At 42.4% G+C, this 23325-nt stretch overlaps 1 protein-coding gene across 1 annotated transcript in view; it reads right to left on the reverse strand.

The window, feature by feature from the left end:
- Positions 1–2505: 2505 nt before the first annotated feature.
- The window catches only part of PDE6D (phosphodiesterase 6D), a 34528-nt gene continuing 13708 nt past the window's right edge, over positions 2506–23325 (reverse strand). Inside the window, exons 2-5 of the mRNA XM_066556763.1 lie at positions 9708–9796; positions 6404–6529; positions 5488–5593; positions 2506–3137 (exon numbers count right to left, since the gene is read on the reverse strand). Of these exons, the coding sequence (XP_066412860.1) occupies positions 3056–3137; positions 5488–5593; positions 6404–6529; positions 9708–9796 (403 nt within the window). The 3' untranslated portion in view covers positions 2506–3055. The remainder of the gene's footprint in view (positions 3138–5487; positions 5594–6403; positions 6530–9707; positions 9797–23325) is intronic.

Below are 23325 nucleotides of genomic sequence, written 5' to 3' on the forward strand. Positions count from 1 at the left end.
TGCCAAGCCTGTCAACTTCCAGATGGGAACTGATTTGGTAAGTAAGAAGGGGAATCACTGTGTTGGTCCTTGCACTCACTTGTGAGCCCCCGACTTTGCAGAGGGTGGCATGAGGGTGCCCTCAGGTTGCAACCAGAGCTGCCACAGGGACATGGGTGGTTGGTGGCAGTGGTGGCACATGCACCCCTGACCTTCTGCTCCCTTCTCTCACTTTCCAGCCCCACTTTTCCCTTCACTGGCACCTTTGCTGTCCCATGCAAGGGAGCCAAGATCTGACTGTGCCATGCTTGAGCCCTGGGCATAGGACATGCCTGTGTCTCCTGCCCTTTCTCCCAGGGCTCCCAAATCCCATCAGCCCCACAGGGCAGGGAACCAGCAGCTGCCTGGGCCAAGAACGGGCTCCTGCTCTGAGCTCCCCGGGGCCCTTTGCCTGGGTTTTGGGTGGTGGGTGCTTAGACCCCAGTGTCACCCCTGCCCTACGGCCCGGCCCGGCCCGGGAGAGGCGGTTCGGGACCAGGAGCGGGTGAGCTGCCCGGGCTGTTCCCCGCGGAGCCACTGGAGGGCGGCAGTGACCCGCGGTAGCGGGGCCCGCCGGCTCCGACCGGGCGGACTGGGCCAGCCCGGGCAGGGCGGGCGCGGGGGGAAAGGGCTCCGGAGCCCCCCCGGGCCGTCTCAGGCCCTGCGTCCCTCCGGGAGCCGCTCCCAGGGCTGTTCACGCGGCGGGAGCCTCAGCCACGCGTGTTGGTGGCCGCTTGAAGCCCCGCGGAGCCGCCAGCGTGAGCGGCCCCGCAGCGCGAGGGAGGTTAAGTGGCTCTGGGAATTCACAGTTTGCCTCACAGAATGATGTGGGTTGGAAAGGACTTTTAAAGGTCACCTAGTCCAACCCCCCTGCCAGGAGCAGGGACATCTCCAACCAGGTCAGGTGCTGATGCTCTGATCTGACCTGATCTGGGCAACCTGTTCCAGTGTTTCACCACCCTTACCCTAAAAATTTCCTTCCTTTTATCTTATCTAAATTGACCCTCCTTTAAAGCCATCACCCTTGTCCTATAGCTACAGGCCCTACTAAAAAGTCTGTTCCCATCTCTTACAGGCCCCTACAAGTACTGCAAGGGCACAAAAAGGTCTCTCTGGAGCCTTCTCCAGGCTGAACAACAACAGCTGTCCCAGCCTATCTTCACTGGCAAGCCAACCCTTCCCTCTGATCATTTTTGTGGCCTTCTCTGGACCTCCTCCATCAGGTCCATGACTTTCCTGTACTGACACCCCAGGGATGAATGCAACACTCCAGGTGAGGTCTCATGAGAGTGGGGTAGAGGGGGACAATCATCTCCCTTGACCTGCTGGCTGCGCTGCTTTGGATGCAGCCCAGGATATGCCATTAGAAGGAAAAGGCAGAGGTCAGACTCAGACCCACTGGGAGCATCTGTCCCTGTGCTCTGGGTCAGTCCTTGGTTGTAGCTGAGCTTGGCAGAGGTGGTGCCTGCTCCCTGTCTCTGCTGGACACCTCCTGTGTGGGTCTAGCAGGGTGTCTGCCCTACTACACAAGGACACCTGCTCTCAAGACCTTCACCCTTTTTCACTTTTCCTTTTTGGGTACCTTTGTGTCTCCCCTTGGACAGAGTCCCTCCCTCAGTGGCTGTTGTTCGTGCTGGGTGCAGGTTTAGTTGGTGTCTCTGTTTGAAGGCTGGCCTAGGATGGGTCACACTGCTGACAAGACTCTGCCCTGCAGGTGCTCCATGATGGGATCCATCACTGAGGTCTGGTGAGAAAGTTGCTGTCATGGCTAATGGGGATTAATGGTCCAACTTCAAACCCCCTGAACAATATTTACTCTGTATCCCTCCCACACACACCCAGTGGCTGAATCCAGGATGTGAAATGATGCCTTTCATTTCCCTGTGGCTCTGAGGATCTCAAGCCCAGCAACAGGACAGGCTAACCAAGGCAATGAGTGATTACACAGCTGCCTGTGATGTTCAGGAGCAGCAGCTGGAGATGCCCCTTCCCACAATGTCCATGTGCTAGAGCTGATTACAAACTGCAGGGAAAAGTGGCAGCAGGGCTGCAGAAATCTGTCACAGAAAAAGTGCTGCTGTGTGTCACTGAAGCCTCCCCACATGGGGAGTGTTGGTGTCGGTGGAGCTCCAGGGAGCCCAGCCCAGCACGGGAGTGGTGCTGTGGGCTCAGGGGAACATGGGTTTTCCAGAGGGGCTTGAGTGTCCCCAGGCATTGGAAAAGCACAATAGTGTGCAGTGCTGCTTGAGAAACTGGTGACAAGGGGACAACTGGCCCCAAGGGATTAACAAAGGGGAGGCCAAGGAGAAGCCTTGGTCAGGGAAGTCAGGACAGCTTTCTGATGTAGCCACTTGGAGGAAGAGCACAGAGAGGGGGGTTGTGGAAGGGGCAGAGCAGTGGAAAGCCCTGTTCTGCTGCTGGCTTGAGTGATGGGAGTTTGTGCCTGCCGAGGTACATTTTTGTAACAGAAAGGAAAACACACAAAACTGACATTTCTTCCCTTCTTTGGACGGTAGGAATGTTTTAATTGAGAAATTTGTTTTAATTACATTAGGTGATATCACAGTCTATTTTACAAGTTTGGGGTAAGAGGATGTGTGGACCAGTTACACAGAAATCCAGCAAAAGGATAAAAATCTACAACATGAGAAAAATGAAAAGGTTAACTTAACCCCAAAATAAAAGCATGGAGAGTTTGGTGTGAGTGGAAATGGGAGATTATACCAGGGTCCAGAGAAGTAGAAAGGATGAGACTAACAGAAATTTACAGTATTGTTCTGCATGACCATCGTTTGCCTGTGTTCAGAGACAGCCTCTCTTCCTGAGGGCATCGCTAAGCAGATGGCCCCGTCTCTGAGGATTTGGTCTGGTCTTGTCAGAGAAGAAAGCAAAAGAACTGATGGGCAAAGGTCACAACCCACGCTGAGCTGGTCCCCAGGGTCACTGCCTACAGGAGTGTCTTCCACTGGATAGTCGGGGGGGTTCTGCACCAAGAACTGTATGGAGGAAAACTAAAACAGCTCCAAAAAGCCCCATCTCAAACGTAGAAAAGTCTCACTCTGGAAGTGCTTACGAGAAGATCGTCATCATAGAATTTGGTTTCTATAATAACATTACCACTGCAGGAGGAAAGGAGGAGAAAGAAGAGGTGTTAGAAAGATGCATGGACAGTAACTGCTCCTCTCCAGGCTCTCACAAGCCTGGGCTCACACCCTGACCACCCCAACCTCAGCTCTCTGGTTTGGAGCACTGTCCTGGTCAGGCTGTCAGGACTCAGGGATCTCCCAAACACATTCCTGTGTGTTTCCCCCCATTCCTCCCCAGTCCCGTTACTGCTCAGGCTGCAGAGTGCTTGGACAGCAAACTCCTGCTCACTCCTACTGCTAAAAATAAACCAGCAGTCCCAGCACCTTTAGGCTCCTGTCTCCTGCAGGAATTGTGAAAACCAATGGGAATTCTTTCTTTTATTCTCCTTCTCTGTCCTCTAGTGCTGAGCAAGCTACACCAACCAATATGCCATTTCCCTAAAGAAGTGCTTAAATGCAAAGACACAAGCATATTTTATACAAACAGCAATGGAAATGTGGATTTGGGTGTGACAGAAGCTCTGGGGATTTAACTTGCTGACTTCTGAGATTTTGGTACATAAAATTAGAACTCTGGGACCATTATAACACCTGGCCACCTAAGCAGTGTGATCTGACCTCATCTAAACAACCTGGACCTTGAAAAGCAAAGCAGCAGTTCTATCTCCACTGTGGCTCCTGGTGTCTGTAACACTGGACCTGCTGAGAGTGTAAGGTTTTGTTGTGATGTGGACAATGCTTGAACTTAAATGTCACTTAATGATTGAATGTCCTCAATCTGATAGTCATCTTGGAAACTCTTCATGCACAGTGCCTTGGTTAGCACCAAGGATCACATCTCCATTCTCTCCTGGTTTGGAAACACCAAGACAAACATGAGGTCTTTGGGAATATTAGAAAGTGAGGGGGTGTCCAAATCTTGGCAGCTGTAAAATGATGACTTCTTTGGGCCACAAATTCCCCTTTGGATTTCTTTGGGCTGGGGCATTCTACTGAAAAGCCTCAAGAATGACTTTAGGATACCTCTATAAATAGGAGAGAGAGAGATCTGGGCTCCCCACTGCAAGTGGACATACTTCAGGGAACAAATGGGACACTGGAAAATACTCAAGGTCATTTGAAAACTAACTTCTCTTGACTCCCAGTCCTGAAAACGTCTTGAATTCCTGAGATGATCAAAAGCAACTTGTCAGATGTCTTTGTTTCTTTATCCTGGTTCCCAAATCTGGCTCCTCCTGTACTGACAGTGCCCAGCTCTGGGAGCTGAGGTGTGTGCAGCACCTCCAAGGTTCTGAGAAGGCTGAGCCAGGAGCACTGTTGGAACACTGGTGCTCTCCTCCAAGCCCACTCTCTTTGGAACACGCTGTGAATGGCAATCAGTGATGGTAGCTCCCATCCCAGTGCCTTCTCTGTGCGACTGGCTTTGCTCCAGACAAGGAATGAGAGGGAAAATGCTGGAGAGGGAGATCTTCCAGAGGACACAGTGACCTTGCTGCTCCCTGCCTGCCTCTTGCTGGCAGCAGAGTTCCCAAACCCTTCTGTTTCTGGCACTGCTCTCCTTGTGTGCTTGCCAGCACCCATCCAGCACTGCAGGGAGGATGGTCACCCTTCCCAAGAGCTTCCCTCCAGGAGTCTTTTCCCTCATCTCCCCAAAGCTGGAGCCCACACAGAGCAATGGCCAGCACATGTCACTGTGACACATCTGAGGCATCCCTGCTCTGCTCAGGCGCCCATGTGCACACAGAGCCAGGAGCAGACTTTGTGAGGAGGCTGTGTGAATCTTCCTGCAGGTGACTGTAAAATAACTGACTCCTACCTGTTGAAGTACTTTAGCCCCAGATACAACTCTGTGCATAGTGTATATAAATGTGTATATATGCATATACACTAAATGTGTACAGGCCAATGTTAAAGACACATCAGCAAAATGTTACAGTGATGAAACAAACACTAGAGTATCTACTACAGATGATACATTGCATGAACTGAACTACCTTGGAAAAGAGTCAATGATCAATAACTGATTTTAAAATGGCCTAAAACTCTGCTGGGTTTTTTCTTCCCTGGATATAACAGGTATTAAGTTGTAAAACATTTTAAAATCCTTTCACGATTCACCTTCCAAAAAAATTAAGCAACTTTATTAAAGAATCAGTTTCACTTTCTCCAAACCTTTATTGCTATATTAATGCAAATTGGACCTGTGGGAAGGAAGGTAATGAGGTTGGCTTAACCCCTTTTCTCTCTCAACAACTAAGAGTAGTGAGGTGTTTCAGAGCTGGTAGCAGTTCCCTCTTCTCCTGCCCACTGTTGCCCCCAAGGAAATGCCATGCACTGGTTTTGCTCTGCCTGCTCTCAGCCTCTGCAAGCCCAAGGCACTCACGTTAAAACGTTTGCTGGCATCATCTGTGATTCAGGTGCTGCCTCTATCAAGGACTGCCAAGTGTTTGTGGAGTTAGGAATCACAAAACCAAATTCAAAGAACCATTCTGCAAAGTAAGGGAAAAAAAAAAAAGAAGAAGAGATCCAGAGGCATTTGAAAGAAGAAAATTCACAAATGGTCCTTTTGCTTTTCACCTGATAGGCTGGGGAGCTGCCTAAACTGTCCTGCTGGGCTGCCAACATTTTACATTTAAATTACTTTGTACAGCTTAAACCTGCACTGAACCCTGCCCTCCTCTCAGAGCAGATACTCCCTTTCTAAAATAGCTGATGGCACTGATAAGGTCACACCACTTCCATGGCATTTGGTGAAAATTTCAACACACCTAATTGGGAACAGGAAACCACCCTCCTCCTCTTGCAGACATCCTGGGATCCAGCTGAGGTTAAGTTGCAACTGGTTGCCCAAAAGGCACGGAGCTCAATGTTTTATTTGCCGCTCCTCCAGCCCAGACTAAGAGCAGCACTGCACTGAGGGGGGTCAGAGGTGCAGTTGGGGGCTCACTGGCACTGCTGAAACCCAGGTAAACCAGAGGCTCCAGCCTGGCACTCTGAGGAAGATCCAGGAATTCCAGTAATAGCTGACTCTGAAATAGCCTGTTTCCTTGCCTCAGGCAGCCTGGGGTGGATTTATGCCCTCAGGCATGATTACCCAGCTTTTTTGCTTACATAACAAAGTGTTAATACACTTATGAAATGCCATCCTTAATACTGTGGCCCATTAGTCCTGACAAGATGAGTGCTTCAGAGCTACTCTGAAAAATTAAAATCACCACATTCAACCCATTTTAGTCTCTCTAATCCCTGCCCTGCTGGGGGTCAGTCCCTGTGCTGCAGCACACAGAACACATCCATACCTTCTAGACACTGCCCTTTGAAATAAACTTTCTGTTCCAGACGGAATTTTTCCATTTGTTCTGCTGAGGAAAAGTTTAACTCCCGAGATACTGCTTTGCATTTCAGGATTTTTTTAGGAACTCGAGCTGTGAAACAGATAAAGAAGCATTATTTGGACACAATAAAATCCAGCTTCTGCAGGTACTATTATTCTGTACTTGGAAATAATGATTAGGACTTATACAAGATCATAGCAGCAGGAAAAACACAAACACAAAGGACTTTGTTTTTACATTTGCTTTTACATTTGCAAGAGTGAAATCCAAATGCAAATACCTTAAGTACCCTGCCTACAGCCAAGAATGACATTTATGACAGAACCAGGGATACAATACTGATCTCTCAGAACCAGACTCCTGGTTCTTAGTTGTTTGTTATTAAACCCCATAATTTTTCAAGTTGAAATATAAGATGCAACTTAAATTTTTACTTCAAGAATTGTGCTGAAGATGACTGGCAGCCAAAGGGCTGCTTAGCACACCAAGCTCCTTAGCCCTTCTCACTTTTCCTTCCCTTTCAGACTGTGCATCACCACAGCAAACCACAAATGTGTGTCTCTCAGCCCAGCAGCACTTCCCGAGCCACCTCAGAGCTCTGGGAAGTGTCCTGTAGAAGTAAATGTCTATTTCCTTAGCACTGAGACCTGCCCAGGCTGTAAAGCCAGAACCATACTGGAAGGTTCAAGAGAGCAATTTAACAATCCAGGTTTCTGGGCTCTTGCAATGGCTGAGGCACCAAGAGCAAGTGGCAAACTGTACCTGGTAGATATTTCACAAGATCTTTTTTTTTTAGAGGTGGAGGAGTAAGAGAAGGAAGAGAAGGGACAGTTAGAGAGCTCTGATTAAGGGTCCTAATCAGGACAATATGATGGGGGGAGTCAAACCAGTAAAAATCTCCCAAGCCCGTCATACTTCAGTGGTGTGATTGTGCATAATTCCTTCCTGCACATTAGAGAATGTTTCATGTGAATTTTTTAGAAATAAAGAGGGGAAGGAAGACAGCTGACATGTGCTTTATGAGCCAAATTGTTCCAAAATGGAAGGCATATCAAAACATCCATGAGCAGGGAGCAGGCTGGTGTTTAATAAATGCAGGAGTCTCCCAAACCCCAGGCAAATCTATCTAATGTAGAACAGTTTAATGGAGTAGGACCTTGATACAACACCAATCTCAAGAGCTGGAGGCTTAGGGAATGTAAGCCAGCATCTTACCCCAAGGAGAAGTACACAGCTTGGTAAAAAAAAAAATTAAAATTAAAAAAAAATTGAAAAGAAAATTAGAAGTGTAAGGCAAGAGTTTTAAATGTAAAAGTTCTCTAATGATTTTAATGGGATTTTTTGCACCATGGAAACCTGCATGGCATCATCCCTTACTGCCCTCACCAGTACAGACGACACCATTGTGGATAAACATCCCTTTGCAGTTAAGTGTAAAATGACTCATTAAAACTCTTCTGCAATTTAGTAATTTCATTTCTTTCATTCTCAAGACAGAGTCCTGGGAATGTTTGCTTTAACATTGTAAAACTACCAATAAATAGTTACTTTTAATAAAAGTAGGACTGTGTTGTCTTTAAACATCTGATTTAAGACATTTTAATTTACATTTATACCATCAAGCAAAAATTTTAATTGAAATTATTTATTTTAAGCTCATTTTACTTTTATTTCTCTCTTTTTTCTATTAAAAATAGAAAAGAAGGGAGTTTGATTCTCATCAGTTAAATCCATTTTAAAACATGCTGGGATTCAGATAAACATAGACTTAATCCTAAATTTACTAGTGCTTTTTGTTAACTTGAGGATGTACTATACCTGCACATTTATTTAAGCACTTCCATTGTTAACATACATTTAGTCAGATGCTTAATGCTGATTAGATTAGAAAGTGTTGAATGACACATATTTATTCACAAGTAATTTTGGGTCCAATCATTTAGTTAAAAACTGAAATTCAATTAAAATACTCATATAATTATGTTTTCATTTCATTTAAATAAAGCTACCTTAAATATTTGGAACATTGAAGAAAGCAAGTTATCTTAGCCAAACTGATTTTACATTTTAAACTACACCTTTTCTTGGATAATGAAAGGACTATTTGTATGTCTTGAATGAAAGCTGGCTGTGGGAATTCTGTAAGACCTACAACTCAGCAGCTTAGCCCAAGATTTGCTTGTATATTGGAAGAAACCAAACTTTACAGATTTGCATCTTCCAAATTGCCTTCCAGTTTCAAATGCCCTGTCACTGAATAGAGATGACAGGAAAAGCTCTTGCTGTCAAATGCTGGTTTAGATGATTAATTCTAGTTTCAGGTGCTTAGGCTGTGATTTTTACTACTTAAGGCAGTTTAATGCTAAGACTTTGGCAGCAATCCAATACCACATTAATATTGTTTTTATTTCATCTAAGTGGTAATAGTAAATTAAGGTAGTAATACAGTATTATGATTTGTAACTTAAGAGTTCATTTTATAAAGAATCTTGTACTTAAATAAAATAGAAGTAATGTTTAAAAAGCAAATAGAAGTCTAAAGAAAATGTATTTTATTCACTCTGCTATATATTTGGTTCTTTGTTTGCTATGTCTAGACTGTGATTTGCCCTGAATGGCCACAAAACATAGACACACACACAAGTACTATATAATGACTTTAAGACACATATGGGTTTAATTTTAGACCAATTATTCTGTTTGTCCACTGCTTCTGCTGGAGGACTGTAGCAGAACTGCATTTCCCCACACCTTTTAATTCACCGTCAGATTACCCTGCTTTGTTGGATGTCTCCCCCCTTCTCAGCCTATTTATTAAGCATGACCCATCTACCTCAGATTTCTTTTCTAGCTAAGACATACAAGAACTGCTTTTTTTGCCTCTTCTCCCAAGGAAGACCATCCTCCCATCTGTAATCTTTTCAGTGGCTTCTCCTAATAGCTCTCCTCTGCATCTGCCACAGTTTGCAGTCATCCATCTTCTAGATGGATGAGTGAACTGTGCACCAGATAGGATCTTAACTATTCCTTGTACAATGGGCATTAATCTCAGGCCAGAGTATGTTTTAATTAATTCCCCAAGTTCCTCTGATGGAGATGACAGTTCCTGTTTTATTTGCAATGAAAATCTGAGGCACAGTAAGGTGATATGATTTGCCCAAGTGACAAAGGTGACATCTGTCCTTCAAAGCAGGGGTATGTTTGCAACTCAGGTGACCCAGACATGCAGCACCACCCACCCCAAATGCATAATGCAGTCACACAGTACCTTCATGCTCCACTCCAGGGACAGACAGATCTTCTGTTCCTTGCCAGAGGATTTTCCCTGTTTCTGCATCCCGAAGGTTCATCCAATTTCTGATTGGAAGCAAATAAGGAAAACAAGCTATCTCTATCCCTAAATGCTGTGTGTAGTATTTTTTGCTGAGCTCTGAAATAGGCTACTCCAGCTGAGTTTCAGTCATGGTTTCTGGTTCTCAGGAGGCCAAGGAAAAGAGAAGCTTTTTCCCTGAGAATAAATAAACAAACCAACCCCTGACCAGAATGAATGCAACAAGAGTTATATAGCCACAGATTTCATTTTCACTTTAGACTGGAGCTTCTTAACCTCATTTATCATTTTCCACTGCTTCTAAAGGATAAAGGCAGTGTCACTGTGCTGTGGAGAAACAAGAACATTGCTAACAATAACAGATTGTTACACAAACAATTGCTCTTCTCTAGTATTTGAAAATGGCTAGGAAAAGGAGTCCTTTCTACATAACATAAGAAAAAGAGTAACATCCAATCCAGCTTGTTTTCTTAGCTTAAAAAATATTAATATCAAGGGTAGTTCTATTGCTGTTGACCTTGTAACTGCCACTCAAGGGAATTCTTCAGCTGCTGAGTGCTAAGCTAAGAGAGATCTTCTCTTTTCACTCTCAGCAAGTGAGGCTGTGCCAGCTTCCAAAACGCCCTGATCAGTGGATTAGTCAATAAATCTATAAGCAAGTAGGAAATATTCATATTTCCAAAGGGACAGTTAATAATGATCTTAAGTACACCTTTGAAAAATCTCTCTCCCAGGGTAACTCAGACACTGACAGCTCAGAACAAGGAGCCTGCACACCTGCATGATGCCATCCTGAATGGGGACACAGCCATCCACAAGCCTCAGGCCCTCCTGCTCCACAGCTCCTCAGGATGGCTCTGAGGATTCACCAGGGTCAACAGCAGAGGCTGAACTGAGCAGGATCTGTGGGATGAGCCCACACAAACCAGAGCCTTTCCAGGAGCTCCCTTTGGCTGCTTTATGGCAGCACACCCTTCTCAGTCAGTACTGCCTACAACAACTGCTCAGCGAACTGCCTGGGGAGGTGGAGACAGAAGAGGGACAATATGGACCTTGACATGGGTATAAATAGGAGCTGTTGGAGATTTGCATATTGAACTCATCCTCTAACACACACAGTTTCCAGGCAGACTCACACAAACTCAACACACTGATCACATTTTTCCAGAGCTCCCAGGAAGAAACAGATGCTTTAGCAAATTTTGCATCACAGACGAACATTTGTTTTAAAATTCTGCGTGTGGAGGAGGGGAAGGGAAGATGGCTGCCTCAGCAGAGATGTGAGGATTCTTTTCCTTGCTGAAGGCTGGTCAGACTTTCCATGCCCCACTGAAAAGACAAAGAGAATGTGTGCACAGGGTCTGTTCACATAAAGCTTAAAGAATGGAAAGAGGGAACACAGGGCAGCCTGCTCTTGTTCTTCTAGGCTTGTTCCAAACACATTGTATCTACCACTTGTTCTGGGATTAAGGCAAAAGAGAAAGGGGCAGAAGATGAAAAGCATCCTCTGAGGGCTCCATTTGGCACATCCATATCCTAGCAGGAAGCTGCAAAGTGGAGCTCTCCCTAGCCAGCAACCCAAGGGAGACAGGGACTGGCAGGGAAGTCAGAGAGAGAAAATGAACAGCAGAATGGCAAGAAGAACCTGCAGCAGGGCTGGGCATTTCATGTGGTGCTGGCTGAAAAACTCCAAGTCCTCAGCCAACACAACCTGCAGGATGGAACTGCCCCAAGAGTAATTTCAAATGCCAAAAAAATCCACCATTTTTCCATACATCTTCCCACACACAAACATACAAATTAGCCAGGGTGAAGCTATTTGCATAGAAAGCAGTGTGCCATCTATCAAATGCCATGTACGAGGAGAAAATAACAAATGAGACCATCTGAGCATCTCACTGACACACTCATTTATCTTCCCAACACTCTGCTACACACTCTTAACTATTATCTGAACAGTAATTTAGTAAATTGGGCACTTGATTATCAAAAACCTGCACTACCTTTAAAAAATGGTCCTCTCACAAGTATTTATTTGCTGTTTGTTCACTATCAATATCAGTCAGAGTTATAAGCTCCCAGGTTTGGCCACAGGCTGTGTAGTGCCAAACTGAGCACCAGCCGAGTTCCTCTGAACTGGAAATGAAACACTGACCAGGACAGCAAAGCCAGCACTGTAAAGGAACTGATCCAGCCTCTCAGCTGCTCTGTCAGCACTCTAACTAATGGACCATTCCTTTTCCTTGCCGTGACTTGCCTTGCCTTCCCATCCCTCTTCCCTTGTCAATTTTTGGAGCACTCTAAAATCACATTCACCAGTTTCAAAAGTATTATATTAGAAGTGCCCTTCAGTGAAAAGTAGCCTGACAGCTTAATTATGATCCTTTCTTGAAATACACAGTTATAGTGTTAGTGATCTACTATTTCTGGTGAGAGAAAACACTACAGTACACTACTGACCTCTGTAATTTCTCCCTATCAGGATTTCTCTCGGTCCAGTCCAAGAAAGGTGATACAAGTTATGCTGCTGTGCTGAACAATGTTAACATTTAAAATGTATGTTAACATTTGGGGTGTTGGACATCTCTAAAGTGCTATCTGGCTTTATTTTGTTTATGGATGTTCCACTGTAAAAGTAAATCCATGCAGGACAGCCTGTCCCATGCTTTGTATTATGACTGTCAAATTCAAGATGAAGAATAAATAAAAAGCTCAAGGCTCTACCCCTGCTGATGAGACCATGCATCAGAAATGCATGCCAGAGTTCCTAAAAAACATCTTGTATTTAAACAAGCTGAACATTGCTAGCCTGTGTGAATTCCTTATCAAATAAATAAAGGTTTAATGTCAGTGTAGTCAAAGGCTTTCTGACCTTGACAAGTCCATGTGATGGTTCAGGGCATGCTTTTCCAAATTCTGCAAATGAAGAAACAAAATCAACCTGCTAATCAGAGTGTATACAAAGAGTAAAAATTTATTGACCCAGACATATTTGAAGGGTTCAGAATACACTAGCCAGTTCACAAGTTTTTTTTTTTCCCAGTAACTAAACATTATTAAAAGGGAAGAACAAATAATCAGATCTTAAAAGCACAGACACACATACAATCTCTTCCTATTGGAAAAAATACTTCAGGTACAAGAGGTTAATTATTTAAAAATAATAAATGTTTTCAAAGAAACAGGCATCTGAAAAAAGTTTTAGTCAAAACTGAGATAATGTAGAAGACTTTAATGGAATTAAAAAGAAAAAGAGGCAAACCGCATCACAGATGATTTCTTGACACAGGAATACCTGACAAAGCAGCAGCTGTACTGCTTACCTAGTTAGCAGCTTATCAACACTATTTCTGTCAGCTTGGATAGGAAGGCTGGCAATACGACCTACCCCAGAGTGAAGAAAATGAAGATCTTGAACCAAACCCACACACACTATTATCTTCTAATGTGTTTAATTGGTTTAAGATTCTTCCACCCCAGCATGAGACACATACTAAAAATAAAGAGTGCTTCACCTCCTGAGCAGCAGTGGAGACCTGCAGGCAGAATGACGAGGGCATTTTAAGCATTATTGAAAAGGAGAAAGTAAATTCATATTGGTCTGATACAATTACTCTTTTTGAAGAGGTTCATGTAAAGCCATTTAACAGGGGTTAAGAGCAAGTAGGAAGCCAGGCAGTTCCAGCTGTGTGAAGTTTGTATATGTGGGGGGGGGGGGGAAAGGAAAACATTAGTATATTCCTAATTCAGTTTCTCACTCTTACACTATTACATTTTCATTCACTTGTATTTTGGAGGCTTGGGGTGGGTTTTTTTTGGAAATGATGTCTGATTTAAGACTCAATAGATCAAATACTCTTCAATCCTGAAGGCAAGAAAGGATTAGGTAGAACAGCAGAAGGAAGGGTGTATGTTGATCTATTTATATTCCACCACCTATTGGGTCAGCAAAGCCTTACATAAAAGCTTTGTCGTGGCTGGAACTTGACTTGCTTTATATCCATTACATGAAGTAGCTCCCTCACAAACCTGTTTTGCTTAGCCTGATGAAGGGAAATGGTTTGTGCATTTCTAAATTCAAATTTTGCTTTCTTTAGTACCTCTGATGTCAGGAGTTCTTTCTTTTTTCTATCTGTCATAGATCACTTGGTTCAAACAAATCAGAATGTACATCCTTTATCTTTCAGTGTATTAGCATTGCAAAAGATTGCCTTGCATTGCCACACTTGTAATTAAGAATAGCCTTGAGGAAGAGAATGAGTACAAACAAAATTTATCATTAAAGTAGTATGGAGTTAAAAGTAGTTCTGCCTCAATCTCCCTGACTATTATTTATATGTTGTAATTTTTAGCATTTCTTGAATATCTCAAAGGCAGTGCCAAACAGTATATATTGTTTCTCTTGTTAAAATGATCCATTTTTCATTTTATTCCTTGCTGTCTATGTCTACACCATTCTAAAACCTCAGGAACTGCTGTACTCTTACATTTCATAATAAAAACAAGGCTAATGTTCATAACCACTCCTAGAAGGAAGGTCTTTCATCATCCCTGCTAGCTTTTTTTCCACATGAAATGCAACATTAAAAAAGTTCCCTACCTGCCAGGTGCAAACAACATCTCGACAATTACATGTTAATGAGACCTGTCCTCTGGGAGAAGGTGGAGCTGAAAGCCCTGAACAATTCAGACAACAATCTCTGTTGCAGACCCAGAAAAGCTTCTGATCAGGACTCACCAACCTTCACTCCTGATTTTACAAGGTCTGTTGTGAAAAGCAGACACAACCAGGCAGCCATAGCATAGGAAAGCATGTTACCTTACAGGGAAGTAAAGATCAAACTTTGGGGATTACATTTATACCAGACATATTTTCCCAAAAGTTTATTTTCATCTCAGTTGTTTCCATCCAGTCTGAGGAATAAGAACCAATATAAATTATGCAAAGTAACTACCAAACTACAGGACTACAAAGCAGCCCACCTAAATGGCCTTACACTTCTCCTCCACTCATGCCATTCATGCTGTAATCTTATGCCATCTCTACTCCCACTTTTTATTACAACTCCCAGATCACTCTTCCACAGAAGTCCTAATTGTGTGCTTCAATTTAAGCATATGCACAGATGTTCTGCTGATTCAGGTCCTTGAATTCACTCTGTTCACACTCATGAGAAATGCTGCTGTCTGCTGTTTAATAAGCCACAAGAACACAGGCTGGCAGTGTTCCTCCTAGCCTAAGGATGAAATTCAGTGCAAAATCCTATCTACTGAATGAGCATCCATCCATTCTGTGTACAGGAATACCAAAACACAAAAACTGGAAGTTATTCCTCAAACATTACTGGAGCCTTGGGTATAGTACTGTCAACTTCTGCTTTCAGAAAGCAGCACACTTTGTTGAGTTCCTGATTAGACTGAAAACATGCTGTGACAGTTCTTACAGGGGCAGAACTTTTAAAAAACTCATCTATTATAAACCAACTTTCCTGGAGTGATGCACAAGATATGGGTTACTGTGCTCCCAAAATGATGGGAGGTGCTGGAAAGGTGCTCTATTAAATCCTCAAATGGAAGGAAGCCAATTATCCCTTCAAAGCACTCCTGGCACTCCTTCACTTGCTGTAAAAGAGACTGCTTTTAAAGTCTCCTGTACAAAAGAAATTGCTGTACAACAGAAGCCAGGGAGATCCACAGATTAATGTGAACCACATGACAAAATGCAGCAAAAATCCTCAGCAACCAACAAAGTAATTTCACAGCAAATTATGTAATCAGAGGGATATATTTAACAGCTACAGCATCACAGCAAAAAGATCAACACAATATCATATACTTGTATACTTTGTACTTCCCTTTATACTTTCTGCCTTACATCTTTGTGTGTCTCTGCACAGATCTGGTATCACACAATGAATTTCCATCTAACATCACCAGACAGCTCTGGATTAAGCTGCTCTTGGCCCATATTTGGAAAGACAGTTACACAAGTTACTGCACACCATGCCAACCTTACCTTAGCTGCAATAGATTATGCTAAAAGGGCAGAAATTAATATTGCTCCCTTCCATTGTGTAAAGCAGACAGAGCTCTGACCATTCCCACTGGGCAGTGAAGCTCCAATACTCCCTGCTGTGTGTCACATCCTCCCTGCACCTTGGGTGACCATCTTGAAGCTGAGCTGTCTTCACACCAAACTTGAATCTCTGAATACATTTCAACTTAGCAGGGCTCATGTTGAGGCACACTGCAGAAGTCTGCAACAAAAATGCAGCCTAGGTCTGTTCACATCCAGATCAGCTGCAATGGGATGCCAATAGACAAGTACAAAACCTGTTTACCTCTACAAACACTGGAAATGAAGTAAACCTACTTCCAGCATTTGCTAATAAAAATTTTATCCAGTGAAAAATCTGTGTTTTCAAACAGTTTAGGTTGAAAGACACAAATATTATTGAGTATTTTCATCAAAATGAACGACTAACATCCATCACTACACCACAGCATCCTAGTGACATCAGGTAGCAAAATAAGGCAGAATTTAAATTAATGTTTCATTTTCACTGTTGGCAATTAACTGTCTGAAAATTTTCAGTGAAATCTCTCCAAATCTTAAATATTTAAATCAGAATTAGTGACATTTATAGTAGTCTTAACAAAAGCAGGTACCTGTAATACAAAAATGAAGATGGAGAGCTGCTAGACTCTGGAAGGAGAAGTGTCCAGCATGGGCAGGCAGGGTGAGAGAATGTTTTGTTTCTTTGGTAATACCCCCAAGAATTGCCAGCTAAGCCAGACTTCCATTTCACTGACTCTGCCTCTCTCCCTCAAACCAAAGGAGCAAGAAACAAATGGATGTATATTTTAAAGGAAAGAGTTACAGACCTACTGAAGATGAAGCTAAGGGTCCTCAGGAGGGAAAAGGGAATAAATTACAGTGGTTTGCAAGCAGCTGATCAGGGATGTAGACACTATTGCTTCAGCATGAGTCAGATGAAGTTCAGATGAGTCTAGCATGAAGAAGCTTAACTCTTATAAAGTCCAGCAGTTTTGGTCACTGTTGAGAAATAAAAACTGATTTAGGAATCTGCAAGTAACCCTTGATTTCTTCAGACAAAAGCAACAGCGTGTGACACTCCCAAGCAGCTCCTGCCTGCAGCAGGTGAAGAGACTGCCCTGTTACCCTGGCACACCAGCAAAGCCTGTAAGACAAGGATCCTGGAGAGCATGCCAGGCACTTCTCTGGGAACTGAGCTCATCCCAGGGAGACCAAACCACTTCTAATCTCAAACCAAACACCATACCCTAAGATTTGAAATCCCTAACAAAAAAAATTTAAAACTGGCTTAGGGGGCAGATTCCCCTATCAGAGCAAGCAAGCTGCCTTCTGTGCCAGATCTGTTTGTTACTATTAAAAATGTGCTTTGTTTCCTCTAGAGACAGATATTAAAATGGTTCCTAGAACCAGAAAACAGTGCCAAAATAAAAGCAAGCTGAAGCAATGTAGTGGCTCTCTGCTGTTTTCTGCTGCCTGTGTTTTTTAGGCTTTTCTTTGGTTTATCTCAATAGCCTTGACAGAGTTCCTTTATACCAATGCCTCAGCAGGAAAAACAACATGTGATCACATCTGGAGATTGCTTTACAGTCTAGGTAGTAAAACAATCAATAACTTGGAAAAACTCATCATTCCTTGCAGGACCAGGAATTGCACAAAGAAAATTATTTTCTTTTTCCAGTGCAGTAACACCCAACTCCTCCCATCTTCCCTGCATTTCAAATGCATCTCGCAAATTAGCATGTTAGAAAAGCCTGAGCTTGTACTAAGAACCCTTTGAATATTACCATAATTAATGTCATCAGTAATACTCTGAGTTTGTAGAAACAGCAGGTGAGTCAATGGGAATGATGTATTCATCCAAGAAAAGAATGTGACCTTTAAAATCCATAGGGCTTTATCAGAACATAATTTTAAAGTGGGTTCCTTGTAGCTCAGAACAAAACTGAATGTAAGTACAGAGAAAGCTAAGAGAGACACCATGTACACAAGAGAAACTAAAAATACAATTAAAACACTGGAACTTCCTTAGAGAAGATGCCTGGCCTATATCAAAAGGTAAGACAGGTTGCAGGACAGATTGAGGAGCCACATCCAGAATGCTTAAAATTTAGTTAAATTCTTTAAACCCCAATACAATTGGAATCAGTTCGTCCACTATTTAATTTTAGCACATCAAACAATTTTCCTCTCTGCAAGTGAACACTGAAAGCGATTCAGCAATTGAAATAACTTTATTTTGTCTTAACTATTTCAAAACAAAAATTTCTTCACAGCTGAACTATTATGGTAACATTTCAAGGTTCTCAGCAATAAGTGAACGAGAGGGAGTTTCATGGAAACAATCTATCAAGGGGTTCTGGTGCATAACTTCATTTTCATAGATAAGGTTGCAGCTAGACACCCTCACAGGAATTTATCTCCCTGTAAATTGTTATGGACTATTGTTCTTTACAGAGCTGATGTCACGACAGTCATGCAATAAAATCAGCTTCAATGGAATGAGGCATTTTAAGCCTCAATATGCCTCTTTATTTTATACAATTATTCAGCTGTTTTAAAATATGCATTATATTGGCTAGCTTATAAAAGAAAGCTTGGATTGATTTCATGTCATTTTTGCAACACTGGAGGATTGGATTTTTTATGTCTAAAAGGATCTTCACACTTCTTCATATTGAAAGGGCACAGACCTGAGCAGAGGAACAATGACTTCTTTGACCAAATTTTTAAAAGGGATAAACATGGCTGCTTAGCTGGCATTTTCATACAGTTTCACTTGAATGACCTATAGCCTTGTGTGAAAAGTGGAGAAAAAGCAAACCTAAAAGGCTCTAAAGAGGCAGTTTTATCAGCACTGCTTGTGGCCAGTCGATGCCTTTGTTCCTTGAAGGCCTCTGCAATAATTTCTCTATTGAGCAAAGTGATGTTTATTGAGAATGGCAAAGCTGAGCATTAGCAGGTGCCCCTGCTGCTCCGTTCATCCATCCAACTCCAAGCAGTATCCTGGGCTGAAAGTGTCCCCCTGGTAAAATAAGCAACTGACAACACAAAAAGCCTCCATGACTTCCAACTGCCTGTGCTTATGTAGGGACTATGTGCTTTTTTTCCCCCTATTGGTCTTTAATTTCTTTTTTCTCTCCTTCATTTCACATTGCTTTGTACAGAGCTCTCTAGCACACCAGCCTATTGAGCTCCAAAGACTGCTTCTGATAGTCCAGATTTATCAGTTTCACATATTTGAAAAGAATATGTATTTACTGGAGACACCAATATATCATGTACTCCTAAGAACAGATATGCAGATTGGAAATTGGTGAGAGATTTGGCTTTGGTGTGAACTGTGCTACCAGTGTGCACAGCTTCACATTGTCATTGTCACTGTCATCTAGCAAGTGCCACCCCAGACAAGAGGCAAACCTCAGCAATTAACTGGAGAGACAGGATGCCCCCCTGAACAGGCAATACAGTACAGCTCACTGATCAATAACTTAAACCATACCTTCTACTACACTGTGCTTCAAAATCTTCAACTCATGTTCTCAAAGTAGCTTTTTAATAACTGCCTGCTGCAAAGACTGGGAAATAAGCATGAAGACTTGCCCACAGCCACACAATGAATCAGCAAGAGAGGAGGAAAGACATCTCAGGAGGTGTTTGGCTTCAAGACTTGTGCTTCAACAGACAATTCTGCCTCTCTCTTTAGGCAGCCAGGAACTGTGCTCCCTGGCTGATGGAAACTCTTCCTGTACCTTGGAGTGACTGCAGGAGCACAGATTGCTGCCATCATGCTGTGAGGTGGGTGCCAGTGGTTTCCTTCACTCTGTTTCTCTTGCTTTTGTTGGTTTCTTAGTCATCCTATCTCGAATGCAGGGTGGGTCTGAATCACTGCCAAGGATTACTAATGGAAGTGGGGAGAAGGAAGGAAATAAAGAGGACTGCTTGCAGAATTAGAAGGACTTTTAAGTGTCTAAAATGCCATATTAAAGCAGGACAGCAAAATGGTTGTATTGACTCTGACAACAGAAGCAAAATGGTTCTAAATTAGAAAAGTGTGTAAGCCTCTGAAACTCATCAATAATATTCTTTTCTTTAAGACAACTTAAATAAACACCAGAAATACAAAACAGGGAAGTCATGGGGGAAAATATAGAATTTGTTCCTGCCTTAGCTCATATTAATTCAAGTACAGCTCCTATGAATTTTTTTTCTTTTTCTGTTCTAAGTCTGGACACTCAAATATATTTTGAGCTCAAAGTGCTTCAATGAATTCAGTGTATAAGTCATGCTCAACACCACAAGTTCTTTTTGCTGATTTAAGGCAAGTAGCCACCTAAGCTTAAAAATCTCCACTACTCTAAAAACTAGCGATGCCCCTGATACAAAGTTTCTAACATGCTTTAACAGACAAGGTTTCCTTCCACAGTTCATTGGGTGTAAAAGAGAGCCCAGTGAATGAGTGGAAACACAGCACTTTTCCATGTATTCAAATTGTCCTTACAGCTGCCAGCTCCAGGAACTGCAGCACAATTTTGCAAAAGGCAGCCAGCAGTAAATCTGAAAGGACAAAGTCTTGGGACAAATTCTATGGCTGTTCACTGCTGGCAGGGACAGGCAGGCTCCATTTTGTACAAAGATCATCAATTTTGCACAGAATGACATTCAGAGAGGACTAGGAGTCTAAAGGACTCCTAGAAATGAACCAATGTAAACACATTTTGGTTAAGTAAGTCCAAACAGCGTTACTCCATTGTCAGCCTCAAGTCAGACTCCTTGAACACAAGATGACAATGGCTGAGTAATTAAATTTTAGAGAAATTTCCAACTCTTGAAGCTGTTTGGTTAAAATACTAAAAATAAACTCCATGCTAGGCAGTTGTGCTTTCAGAACAAATGCCCAACCAGCTCTACAAGGATCCACAGATGGCCCTGTGACACTGAGATATTCCCTTGCACTGTAAGGGAAATAAATATACTTTGGGATTTGTTGTTTCCATATCCACTAAAGCTTCCCAGAGCTGGATTGCAAGCACTGACTGTGTGGAAATGTCCATGCTGTTGCATCCTGCCTTGTTTCCTTTTTTCATTATACTCTTTCAGAATCTATTGGGATCAGAGGAGGACAAAGATAACCACAGTGCTGGAATAAAAAAACTTCTGGAAAAAAGCAGTAATTTCCAGCAGCAAGCTTTTCCTAACTTAACTTTGCTTGAAAAATTTCCCAGTAGTTCCAGCCTCACCAGATCCTGCTGAGCATGGGCAAGGATTCATTTTCCATTTATTCTGTGCAATGCACAATTCTTTTTATGTAATTTATTATCACAAACAATTACAACATTTCAGTGGGCAATCCTTCCAATCTTAGCTATCTACCTGTCACTTTTGAAGGGTGTCTGAACATCTGACAGCCCTATTGCTCCACACAGGCCAGCTCCAAGGAGAAGCAGCAGACCTGTCTCATAGACACACACTGTGACTGCACCCCTGGCACCTGGAGACAGAGTCAGCCTGGACAGATCTGGCAGCTCCTGCTCAGATTAATTTTGGTGCACACGTCAGGAATACAGCCTAATGATAATGAGATGGGGCTGCACACAGCCAGCCCAGATACAGCAGAACTTTAAGTGCTCAAGCTCTGTACTGAACCTCACCAGCCAAATTCTGAGCCTCTTTGCCCTCTGGGAGCTACTGCCCTCATCTGCTTTCTCCACCAGAGGAGTAACCTGTAAAAAATACTGGCTACTGAGTTGCACAATTAGGTAAAACAACATTTCAAAAACCCATGCAAACATACTCAGCAGAGCCTCAAATGAGCTGATTTCATACACTACAAAATGGGATCTGAGTTTTATTTAGGAGAAACAAATCTATGGGGAAGGTGGTTTGTGTGGAGTGCATTTTAGTTCAACCAGGATGAGCTGCTTGGCTTTCTAGCACTTGTTCTATTTATTCCTCTACTCCAATCTTCTCAGTGTGACGTCTTTAACGAGGAGATCACAACATCCCCTGTACTGGCCAGGGAGATTAAGCAACACACACACACACACACACAACTAGAAATCAAGAGTCTTTGAGATTTAACTCAAAATCTATGCTGGTGCTGGTTTGCCATAAAGATTTGACAATAAAATGACTGAACAATGTTAATCTTCTACTAATATTAGACTGCTCTTATGAGGAATTACAGGATAAACCCAGGCCATTTTCTTTTGAAATTATATTTGCTTATCACTACATAAAAGATGTCTCATGATTTTTCCCTGGGAATCCTCTGTTCCTGGGAGAAACAAATTTAATGTTGGACTTGCCCATGTCTAGGTGGCACTAGACCACAAAATAGGGAGCAAGGGGTTTGTTTTTAATTTTCATAAAGCTCAACAAAAATACACTATTCACTACTGAAATACCAGCTGATACACAATCAGAGCAAAGTCCATCTATTTTCGAAATTACCATTGTCAGATTCTGTATTTTTTCTTTACAAGGTTCATTGCAATAACAAGGATCCCAAATATACAACAGAGTTAATTAACCTCTAATTTCTATGTGCACATTCATAAAAGACTGCTTTAGGGCGAGAAGCAAGAAGAGAGAAAAGATCTTAGTTGAAACAAAAAGAGAAAATTTTTCCTTTGTCAGTAGTCTGGCCATACTACAAAGCAAGTACAGACCGCAGCAATAATTTTGTTTTTAATACAAAAACTAACCAACAATCTTAGCTAGAAGTGCATAGCTGAATGCTCAGATTTATGGTATTTCAATAAGTCTGCTTTAATTGCTTATTTTCTCTTTTCATTGTAAGACAAACAAAGATGCTATTGAGGATGCATCTCCCCTGATAAGGCAATCAGAACATGAGCTGCAATTACAGTAACACTTTGCATAAAGGCTTCCCTTATTAATCCAAAAGAGTTCTATTTCAAAACCCACTATTTTACCAGGCTTCCATTCTCAATAGTGCAAAAATTCTTCTGGATTCTTTAAATTTAACACACTTTGGGTGTCTGAATTCCAAGCAACTCAACCAGGCTTCCTCTTTGTAAAGAGCCTTTATTTGTTCCATTTCCAAGGATAAAAAAGGCACAGTACAGCAGCACCACTGCATGTCCAGCAGTTCAACAACATCAGGCTCTTCCTGCTGCTGCTCTGGACTGCTGCCCATGTCAGAGATCAGCAGCACGTCCTGCACACACACAGGATGCATGCACTACCCAGACACCTATGCTTGTAAAGCCTCCTATTAATCATTCCTGTACTGCTAGATATTAACATTAAGTAGGTGATTAGTGTGTTAGCAGTCAACAGCCCTACCTGCTTAGTTACCTCTCAGGTGGATACTGTTTACTCAAGAATTTTATTATAATTTCTGTTGGCAAAAAATATTCCACAAAGAATATATTATATATTCCATCTTTTAATGGAATTCTTTTTCTCAGTCTTCATGAAGCAAAACCCAAACAAACAATCCCCCAGATTTAGTGTATAAGACATGACAATTCA

Source organism: Molothrus aeneus, chromosome 10, assembly GCF_037042795.1.
Source record: "Molothrus aeneus isolate 106 chromosome 10, BPBGC_Maene_1.0, whole genome shotgun sequence".
Taxonomy (NCBI): domain Eukaryota; kingdom Metazoa; phylum Chordata; class Aves; order Passeriformes; family Icteridae; genus Molothrus; species Molothrus aeneus.